The sequence below is a fragment of the Platalea leucorodia genome (assembly GCF_965183815.1).
Source record: "Platalea leucorodia genome assembly, chromosome: 6".
Classification (NCBI taxonomy): Eukaryota; Metazoa; Chordata; class Aves; order Pelecaniformes; family Threskiornithidae; genus Platalea; species Platalea leucorodia.
Window position 1 is genome coordinate 13,723,511 of NC_138828.1, and position 11,227 is coordinate 13,734,737.

Consider the following 11,227-nt stretch of genomic DNA (forward strand, 5'->3'; position numbering starts at 1 on the left):
CCTGATCGTGTTCTTTGGAGAGAGGTGTACAGAAAGATACACGCTTATCGCTAAACAGGTCAGCTGCTTTAACACCAAAGCTCTACTCCTTTCTTCATTCCTAACTTGTTACTTTACCATATAGCTGAGTTAATTTCAATCTATTAGGCTTTTTGCCCATTAAAGGACAGTCCAACTCCATTCCCCCCAGCCACGCGCTCCTGCCACTAAACCAACAATAAAACTGCTCTTGGACCAAAAAGGCAGGATAGCAAGGGAGAGAGGGTAGAGCTCATGGGAAGGGGGAAGAGTTGGAAGACAGGGTAAACAGAGCCACGCAGTCCATACTGCCAGCTGCCCCGCAGTGGTTTGGCTCAGACATGTCGCGAAACTAAATTCTAACTAGCTTCCTGGCTCAGCTGATTTTTAAAAACTCCAAGTTTACTTGTTCAATTAACCCCCTACTCAAATAGGTAACAAAGACATAAACGAAGATCCGCCTACTGACAAGGGTACACGGTGGTACAATGCAGCGCCCTGAACCTAAGGTGACATTTTTACCTGCCAAGACCCAATCCTGTCACCACTGAAGCTCAGTAAAACTAAGTTTAGAGCAAAGAGATGCGAACCCAGGTCAGGATCACCATCCTGTGGGTAAATACAAAGTCACATTCCTCAGGGACTTCTAGAAGTAAGAAAATCTCATGGAAAAAAAAAAATATTACAAAAAGTCTACCTGTTTCCACAGTTTCAGTCTCAATTTCTTGTTCCTCTGCTACATCTTGCATCAGGTAAGTCTCGTCATCATAAACCAGGACCTGAGCAGCGTAACCCTGTTCTAGTCTGGCACTAGGAACTGGCTCCACAATGACTGCTGGGAATTCAGAGACTGGCTCATTTTCCTATAGAAAGAAAAAAAAAAAAAAAAAAAGCTCTAAATACTGCACTGTTGAACTCTACATCAGCATTTTCCTCTTATGCTCTTACATATTTTACGGAATAATGATAATAATTTTGAAGATTTTTAAAGGAAGTCTTCTCCTAAAGCAAGAGATTAAAAAAAAAAAAATTAAAGATAGCTTATCATCCACCAAAGGGACCTTCCTGAATCTCAAAGATACTTTCCTGGCTCTAAGCACTTAAAATTTAAAGCACCAGACAGCTTTAAGACATTGAAAGAGAGCAAAGCTTTCTAATTAAGACATTCAGCTGTGGAAAGTGTTTCTTCTCCCTCTGCTCCACGAAATGTAATCAAGACTTTGCGTGTGTGCTGCAACATGCCCACATCTGACCTGTATCTTACGAACGCTCATGTTTCGGATTAAGTACGTAAGCTATCACAAAAGAACTGGCTACTTCAAAGCCCATATGCCTATCTCTACTTATTTCAGGATCAAAATGTCTGTAACAGCACATTTAATCTGTTAAAGTGTTGCAGAAGTGGAACCCTGCCAGATTCAATTTACTACGAGCTACAGGATAGTAGAATATATTTATTATATGTTGATAAGAATGCAAAATATGAGCAAATAAGTCACGCTGGCTATCTTTGAGAAAGGTCCTTGTATTGTTCTGCTCATCTCGTTCTACACCTCAAGACACATCTGAGATATTTAAAGAGATGCTTAGTATAGAATTTAATTTTGCAAACCCAGTCTACAGTTGTACTGCAAATTTCAAAACTTACTGCTTCCACTTCTCTGTGATAATAAAATCTTCTAATAAAAGACATTTGAAAAATGGGCTGCTCTCTTCCTCCTCACACAACAATCTCTAATCCATTTCACTTGCTTTCACAGCAAGTTTACAGTGAATTTTTCTTTCAAATTAAGATAAAAGGTGTAAAGTTTGTTAGTAAATAAATGATATTTATTTTTCTAACCTCTTGATTTTTTATTCCATTGCTGTCGAACTCCAGGCCAGGGCCTCCAGTGTCAATCACTGCTGATGTCATGGTGCATCCCTTGAAGTCGCTTTGAGAGCTGTTATCTATCCTGAAGACAGCAATGCTGATAGCCTGAGGTTATCGAAGGCTTAAATTCACAATCCACTTCTGTTAAACAGCTAGGCAGAGGTGGCTGAAACACAAAATAATTTTAAGTAAGTTATTTGCACAGTTTATATTCAAAAGTCTTCCAATGTTTATGAAAGCTATTGCATGCTACATCTCTACCTCAAAAGAGGGCATCAGTGAACACAACAGATGTGACAGAATGTGCCGACCTTGGCAAAGTTAACACTGAATACTGCCATACAACACAAGTTTCATGCTAACTTTTAATACTAAGGTAATGCAATTTCAGTTTGGTTCTTTGCAGTTTGCTAAATTTCACACAATTCTCAAAACAAATAATAACCTTAGATATTTTCCATTGGCCAAAATCATGAATTTCTCATAGAGGTAAAACATCAACTAGTTTTTTTGAGACATGCATATGTTAGCGCAGCTTTTCTAAAGTTACTGTTTTCCTAATAAACTAGGAGATTTTTTAAAATTACATTTTCTTCTTTGTCCTACTAGTTTCATAGTAATTTCATAAAGCTATAGTTTCATAACTAGTTTCATAAAGCTTTCAAACATACTGCCTTTTTAAAGCAATGCATATATAATACACATCTCACAAATACATACCTCATTTCTAACCTACAGTTTTCTTTGAAATAAAAAGTATTGTAGCAGTTCCTCTTTTTTTCCTATAGAAGAAATTCTTATGAGTCCAAAAAAAAAGCAGTTCCACATCATAATGCTTTAATTTGGGTATTGAACTTACAAAGATATATAACCTTCATCTTCATGAATTTCTTTAAAACTAGATTAACAGCAGTGCTTTGTTTCTAAACAACTGCTATTTATTTATTCCAAGTACACATTATTACTCATATCCTGTCTTTGGAAGAGACAAATAATCTGTGTTCATAAACCTTGGGCTGTGAGGAGCAGTTTACTACTTCAAGATGCAAACTAAGAAGTTTGGCTTCTTAGTTGTACAACAGAAAGCACATATTCCACGTGAGACGTAAGAATCCAATCTGATATCAATTACCCTTGGGAGTAACTCCACTGAGATCAATGCTTTATAACAGAAGCCAGAATTTAGCCCAACATTTTTAATAAAATCCATCCATTTAGAAAGCTAGCACAATCACCGAGGTCTGCAAAAAAACAGGACCTTCCAACATGTACCGAAGAAAAAAAATTTATAATTAATACTCCAGTGGGTAAACTCAATAAGCCTTTTCAATAGCAGGAAGCCAGCTTAAACTAAATTAATCTTGCACCTATAGGGAAAAGCTAGCTCAGATTCATGCAGAGTAACTGGGTCTCCTATGGGCAAGGAAATTTCTTATAGGCATGATAGCTCAGGTATACTAGTAAAAATCACAATTACTGATTGGATGGCTGTCAACTAAGCAAGAAAGTCAACAAAAATACTATGCAAAAACTGTTTAAAAACTTTCATTTATCAAGGTATTAAGGATCCTTCAGCACGCCATAAAAATATGCTTAGAAAGGCATCATTTATGTTGCCATACCAGCTTAGCACAAAAAGTCAGTAGCCACACAGTGGATGGCAGGTTACTACAAAAACACACCAAACAAACAAAACAACAACAACAAAACCCAACACACCGAACAAAATAAAAAACCCTGACACAACAGAAGAAGATACTCATATTTTTCACCCTTACATACAAAAAGGAGAATAAATTCTGATAGCGGCTTTCTAGGCAATTAATCCTTATGAAATAAAACCGAAGAACAGGAGATCATCTTAAATCACTGTCATAGTAGCAGCAGAATAAGCACAAGATATATTCTGAAAGCAAGGAAAAAGATATATGCAATTTAGAGAAAAAAAAAAAAACGGCATTTTTTGCTTACATAGGCAGTCAACTTGACATGAGAAAGCATGATTCATACCTAAAAATATTTAATTTGTAATAGCACAAAAAAACCACAGTAATACTTTATTTTCCATTGTTTCATTTGTAAAGCTAGAACTGCTTTTTTATTATCAATATTTTCCTTGACGAAAAAGAAAGTGAAGACCCCCTCTGCTCCCCAGAAAAGATTCAAGCTGGGAAGTCTTTAACAAGCATCCTTGGAGCCATATACACCTGTCACCCTCCAGGCTTTTAGCACAAAAAACTTACTCCTTACCTGCCTATCAATTGCCACATTATTTCAAAAGCCTTTACATTCAGAAATATGTAATGTAGAAAAACAGCTGTTTATGAATACACTAAAATAATCAATCAGGAGGAAAAATTTAAAAATCACTTTTACTGTAAAAAGACTCTTCTATAATTTTCCAGCTACGTCCACGCTAGTAACACTGCCAAGCAATTACAACCCAAAAGAGAATTCCAAAGAATGGAAATTATATTTTAATTTGAAAGCACAGCCTTCAACCAATTTCTAACATCAGCATTATTCCTGCAACTCAGACTTGTATCTATGAAAGAACATATAGTGCTTCATGTAGTACCTTTGCATAGCTTAAGCATGTCTCAAAGCTAATTTGGTTCTCATGCAGCATATTAATGCAAATAAACAATCATATACTAGACCACGTGTACTGTATACTCATATTTTATGTACTATAATCCCACACAGGTGGCCAAACAGCTGCCAAATTGTAGCAACTGAAAACACTTAATACTGTGTGCTAGATCATGTTATGTCAAAAAACTGCTATTTCTGTCTCCTAGGTTACAAGAAGTTCAGATGACATTTGCACTGATTTATCTCTACATGAATTACCAATTACCTAGAGAAGTGAAGATAGGGCAATGCAGGAACATAAATGATAATCCTTATTTTCCAGTTCCAGCAGAAATTCATAGGAAGAACCTCACAGGGGAAAATATACAGAAGAGCGAGTGAGATGCTAAATCTTAGCATCCATTAAAAGGACAGTATCTTTAGACTGATGGCACGGAAGAGTCCAGGCAAGGAACAAACGAAAAATCCATATAAATGGATTTGAACTTCATACTAAGAGTCTTGCTATTCAGCAACCTTTTCAAAAACCTGGCAGGGTGGGGAAAAAGGCAAGCCCACCGGCCACCAAGTGGGAGGTTAAAAGAGTTTCAGTTCAGCCTGGTTTAGAAGTTCTAAGTTAAAGCAAACGCACAAACCCACCCCACAAACCTAAGGGTATGCTAGATTCCTGCAGGCGCACCCCTCTTTGAATGAACCAGCTAAGCATTTGCCCTCTTCCCTCTCCCTAAGCAGTACGTCCTGGGGGAAGCCTTTTCGCTTCTCCCTCTAATTTCAGTAGCATACTGCATCTACTTCTCATTCTCTCCCTAGCAAGTCACAACTAATTTGACTTCTGTAAAAGGAAAAAAACTGTCTAGCCACCTTCAGAAATCAGTTCCAAAATTCACATTTCCCAAGGCTAACTTAGACAAAAAGGCCAAAAGACAATTAGCCACCTTCAGAAATCAGTTCCAAAATTCACATTTCCCAAGGATAACTTAGATGAAAAGGCCAAAAGACAATTAGACTCAGACTCTTAAAGTAAGAGATGATTCAGGTTTGTAAGAAACCAGGTTATCCCTGGTGATACAATTAGCCAGCGTAGAAGCTGGTTCAAAGTATGACTATTTCTGAATTACAAAGCAACACGCAGAAAGATTAAAAAAAAAAAACAAAAACAAAAAAAACCACCAACAACACAAAAAACACACCACCACACACACTACAAATTTAATTCCTCTCTGGACAGGTGCTTACAACAAAGCAAAATATGGAATGACATGGGGGGCGGGGGGGGGGGGGAATCTAACATTTCCAGAAGAGATGACCAAATCCTTTTGTTACAGATCTGACATCCACTCCTGTTCTTCCTGGTCATGGAAAATGCAGAGAGAAACTAGTTCTGAAACATTTGGAATATCCCTTACAACAGGGAAAACAGCTTTACTGCATCACCTGTTATTTTTATACGTATCTCATGGGAAAACAAAAAATAAGTCTAGGTGCTCCCACCCTCAAAAAAAACCAAAACAAACCAAAACAAAAAAAACCAAAAACAAAAAAAACAAAAAAAAAACAACAAAAAAAAACAAACAAAAAAAACCAAACAAAAAAAAAACCCAAAAATTCAAATCTTGAAGCCACATTCTTTGCCTCAACAGCAAGACATTTCAAACTGTTTACCGCTACAAAAGACACAACAAAGACTCAAGTTTTTGATAGTTTTCACTGGTCAAGAAGATCAATTACAGCATGTACGTCTCCAGAGGCTACAGGGCACTTCTCATAAAGGCGGCAAAATACCAAACAGTTTATTCACATATTTAATAGTACATTTATATGGCCTACATTATGCATCTGAGTGTCTGCCTACAAAAAATCCAAACGGTCCTCTTATGTTTTCAGCAGCAAGCAGAGAAGCTTAAAAACACTTCAAATCACAACTGTGATGAACGCGTAGTAGTCCCACAAAAAAAGAGAATCTTAAGTCGTTCCCCCGTGCATAACCACCTATCAAGTTACTAGAGAAACAAACATACAGCTCAACAGAATTAAAAATAATAATTGAAAAAACAGTGTGGAAAGGATGGCAGCGTGTCACCTCTACTACGCCAGAATCAAAGTGAAGTTATTTAGGACGGGCTTCAAAACAGAACTCTAAGTATAAATCTGCAAATAGTTTGAGGACACTTTTATTTAAATTATAAAACAAACAAGCAAAATAATCAATGCTTGAAAAAAAGATGCACACACTCATACCAGATGAAAACAAGACAAACATGCAGAAGACTGGGCAGCAGCGACCAGAGGCAGCTGCTCACGCAGCACTCAGAAGAAACGTAAGAGTACTTGGAACAACGTCCCCCTTTTAACCAGCTGGCATCCCAAATCCTGAGGAGAGATTTATGCGGATACCTACACAGATGCAACCGCAGGAGCAGGCCCACAGCCAGCAGTAGCATCGCGCACAACTTTTTTCAAAAAGGCCCTCCTTTGGTATAATCAAAAAAACCTTAAGGAAGTCAGCTTGAAAATGAAATTAATTATACGTACAGAAATACACCAGCCAAGATCACTGCAGAATCCCATTAACTGTAACAAGGCTTCGAAGGGTACAAAGGTGGTCTTTCATAGGCAGCACCTCAAATACACCAGTAAATGTCACTATCACTCTCATACATATAAACCATAGTGCACACCGTAAAAAAAGTTTTACGATGTTGACTGAAAGTTCTTTTTTAAGACATTTTCCCCAGATAATTTCTACGGCTCTGGTTAACTGATTCACGCTGACATTTTTAGAAGAAATGGTGAATTAACTTTTTTTTTTGAAACCCAGAACAAGTCTAAAAACTGAAAAATTACGTTACTGCAAAAGCTGACAGTGGAGAAAAAAAATAAAACTTGTAAATAGCTAAAGAATCAGCGGGTATGCTCAACAAGAGAATACAAAGTAAATCTTTGCATCCACAACGCCAGGGGAACAAAACAGACAATCCATGCCAGTTATAGTACCTTATAAATTACACCAATCACTAAAAGTTATAGAAAAGGAAATCAAAATGAGGAATCAAAGCAAGTGGTCCCAGTCACACCGTACTTCAAAGTTTCCATACAACAAGGCAATAATTTTATTGCTAAATGCACAGAAATTATTACATTGTATCAAATCAATGACCTACCAAATCCAGGAAGAAACTAGAGGAACTCTTTCCATGCATATTTCCTTTGATAATCTAACCATCCAAAGTTTGCTCTGGAGCCTCAATAGCTAAAGCTGATGAGCCCCAAAACATATAAGCTTATAATCACTTAAAAACTATTAACGTTCTGCAAAAAGCTTTGTGGCTTCAGCAGGCTGCTTCTGGACCTTCCCGTATTTCATCCTATTAGCAGGCTCTCTTCCCACTGCTCTCTATTTAAAGATCCCCTAAAACCTTCCCTTCCCTCTGACAGAAGCCTCATACACGTACCCCTACTTTGTACCAGCACTTCTCTTCCCAGCGTGTCAGTTGTTGGTCCTTAACATCCATTTCCACTCCCCCACAAGCCAGAGCAGGGAGCAATTATTCATCGTTTTACATAATAAAAGAGCAGAGATGGATGAAATTAAATGGTGAGGATGTGGGTTTACGGAGGGAAAAAAAAAAAAAAAACCACCATACACAAAAGCAAGCAGTGCACACAAACTATGCAGTTCATTTTCATAGGATATTCTAGAGGTCAAAAGAGTACGTTATAAGATTTAAGTTAGACAGCTTTATGGAGGCAAAGCCCCTGAATGGCTCACGCGACTGTTAAACACAACGATGCACATACAGCCTGAAGTTTAGGGACCTTCTGAACCAGATTACGACTGAAACCTGAGAGATAGAAAGAGTGTGTCGCTGAAGGCAGCGTACAAAACAACCATCCTCTTCCCAGAACCTTTCCTAAAGCCACTGATCCCATCCACTATCAGAGGTGGAGCGAGGGGAAAAGAAGGAAGAGGATCTTGGATCAGACCCATTACATACAGCTTTGTAGGCTTATATTTCATTTCTTTAAGATCCTTGAAATAAAGTTAAGTTTTGTGGTAACAGTCACTGACCCAGACCTCTCCTGCAGTACTCGATACAATAGATGGCTTCATGACATCGCCTCTCAAACAATGACACGGGGTTTTCAACATACCCTAACAACAGACCTTTCTATAAAGTGATCCAAAACTCTTACATTCTCCGGGCTTTCCCCAAATCACCAATGTTCGCGCTTTTGCCTCCTTTCAAAGTTATAGCACGAGACATGCAAACATGCTATTTCTACATTCTTTAGGCCACAGAAATATCTGAATTGCTTTGAAATTTTATGGTTAGAGCGTTGTTTTTATGCGTCTCGAGAATTCTGTAACGCTTATACTCCTACATCCCTGGGCTCAACTTCATTTCGTGATGCTGTTTGTCTGGACGAACTAGGAAGCTCCCAAAGTTTGACGCATACACACGCTAATCAGAAAGTGCCAAAAAGCTTTACGATTAAATTGCAAGCAAGGTGAGTAATTATCAGCGCACAAAGACAGACAACTTCAAAGCGCGGCCGGAGATGAACTGAGCGGACGGAGACCCCTCCTCACAAAGTGGTTGTTTTTAAACGGACAGCTGGCAAGGTTTAGCCGTCTTGGCCGAAGAAGTCAAATGGTTAAAAGAAAGCCACCAGGAGCATGACAGTGCCTAGCCATGAGGGAGGGAAGGTGCAGAACGAGGAACCGCATTATTTACGTGGGGAAAGAGAGGCGTGGGAGAGCACACCCAAAAAGGCAGCAGGCAACCGCGAGCCCCGGCGCAGGCCCAGCACGGGGCTCCCGGGGCAGGGCGAGGGGCGCCCCGCAGCACGCCCGACCCCAGCCGCCCCGGCGGCGGGGGGGCGGCGGGCGGGCGGCTGCAGGCCCGGCGGGGCCACCCCACCGCCAGCACGCATGACAGCCAGCGACCAGCGCGCCCGGGCTGCCATGTTCTCCCGGCGCCCTGGGTAAACAAGGCGCTGCCCCCGCCGCGCTGCCCCCGCCACCGCCCCGGCCCCGGGGGCCGCGGGGCCCGGCCCGCCAGGCCGCGGCCGCCCCGGGGCCGCGTTTACGCTGACAGCCGCCGGGAACCGCCCGCCGCCCCCAACGCCCCCTCCGCCGGCGGGGCGGCAGCCCGGCTGCGGAGCCCCGCGGGGCCGGGGGGAGGCGGAGGGAGCGGCGGCCCCCGCCCGGGGGCGGCTGGGCGGCGGCCGGCCCCGCGCCCCACGCGAAACCGAAAGTGCGGCTGGGGAAAGGGGGGCGGGCGGCCGCCGCCGGAGCAACCCCCGGCCCCGCCGCCCCGGGGCCGCCCGGCGCACCCCGGCGGCCGCCCCCGGGACGGGCCGGTCCCGCGGCCCCCTCGCAGGGCGGCCGCCCGCTCGCCCCCTCCCTCCCTCCCTCCCAGGGCCGCCTGTCAGCGCCCGTCCCGCTCGCCGCGGCTGCAGGAGCCGGCGCCGCGCCCTTACCGTGCCCGCACCGCCCGGAGGCCGCGTCCGTCGCTCCGCCTGGGCCGGGAGCAGCAGGCGGTGGGCGCCGCCCGGGCAGAGCCAGGGCCAGAGCCAGGGCCAGGGCCGCCCCGCGGCGGGAGGGGCGGGCGCAGCGGCGCAACCTGCCCGGCCCCGGCCCCCCCCCCGCCGCGCCGCGCCGCCGCCTCTGCACATGCTCGGGCGCGGCGGGCATGCGCAGCCGCTCCGCGCCTGCGCAGGGGCCGGCCGGAGCCGTTGCCCCGCGCCGGGCGCGAGGCTCCCCTCAGGGAGCGGCTGGCGGCGCGGCGGCGGGCGGGAAGCCGGGAGCCTGTCTGTCTGTCTGCCTGCCTGCCTGCCTCCCCGCCGGGAGCCTTCCCGCCCTCCCCCGAGGAGCGGCTGCTGTGCAGAGCCGAAGGGGGACAACGCAGAGGAGGCAGGGAGCGAGTCTGAGGGGAAAGCCCCTGGCAGGCGGGGTGTGGGTGGCCCCCAGCCGCAGCCCTGCCTCGGAGCGGGGTGAACAGCTGCCTGCGTTCAAAAAACCCCTCCCAGCGTTTGCGTGCAGCCCCAGAGGCGTCATTATTTTCTGCGGTTGATTTTGGTACGTAAGAGAACGGGCCGTCCGTGTGCCTGAGCGGCTGCGGAGCCTCGGGCGTGCAGGACTGATGTCAGCAGGGACTTGCAGGGGCAGTGCTGCAACGTCAGCTTCAAGTTTTCTTCCGTCACAGCCTTCTCTCTCACAGCGCAGAGGTTTTGAAATTAGCCAAGGTCGTAATGCAGCATTTGTTATTCCCTTGTCAGTATGAGACACGTCGTTGTCAGAGTCTCCTCACAAACCAAGTACGTGTCGAGACTGTCTTGATTAGCCTGGTCGGAGAGGTTGGGGACAGAATTGGTCGTCTCCTTTACAAATATTGGGCTTTAACCATTATACCCGTCTTTGCGATTCACAGTAGTAAACAGAAGAGCTTTAACTGAACCGGAGCTGTTACATTTTCATTACAGACAAAAAAAAAAAACACATTGCCAAGGAGACTTTCAGCACTGCAAAGCCACTTGCTCAAAAGGGACTCCAGACTGAAGATTTTCTGTTCAAACTGATTTGGGCCCCCTTGTGCCTGTACATTGTAAAAGTCTAACATACACCTTTTTAACAGGAACCCTTGGAGCACTGAGCAAGCGGTACACAGGCTGAACACAACCACACAGTTCTCGCCTTCATCAGTGTGCAAAAGCCCTTCTCTGCCGCCTCTCAGCTTC

General features: G+C 43.9%; 1 protein-coding gene across 5 annotated transcripts in view; it reads right to left on the reverse strand.

The window, feature by feature from the left end:
- Positions 1-10,119, reverse strand: part of ELF2 (E74 like ETS transcription factor 2) — a 45,770-nt gene extending 35,651 nt beyond the window's left edge. For 4 of the 5 annotated variants that reach the window (XR_014228604.1, XR_014228605.1, XR_014228606.1 and 1 more), the window contains exons 1-3: positions 9,971-10,119; positions 1,862-2,057; positions 716-881 (exon numbers count right to left, since the gene is read on the reverse strand). Coding sequence is in view for 1 of the 5 variants with exons in the window: in XM_082316012.1 (XP_082172138.1) it covers positions 716-881; positions 1,862-1,933 (238 nt within the window). In the remaining 4 variants the exon portion in view is untranslated. The remainder of the gene's footprint in view (positions 1-715; positions 882-1,861; positions 2,058-9,970) is intronic. The other variant, XR_014228607.1, reaches the window with a different exon arrangement.
- Positions 10,120-11,227: the final 1,108 nt, after the last annotated feature.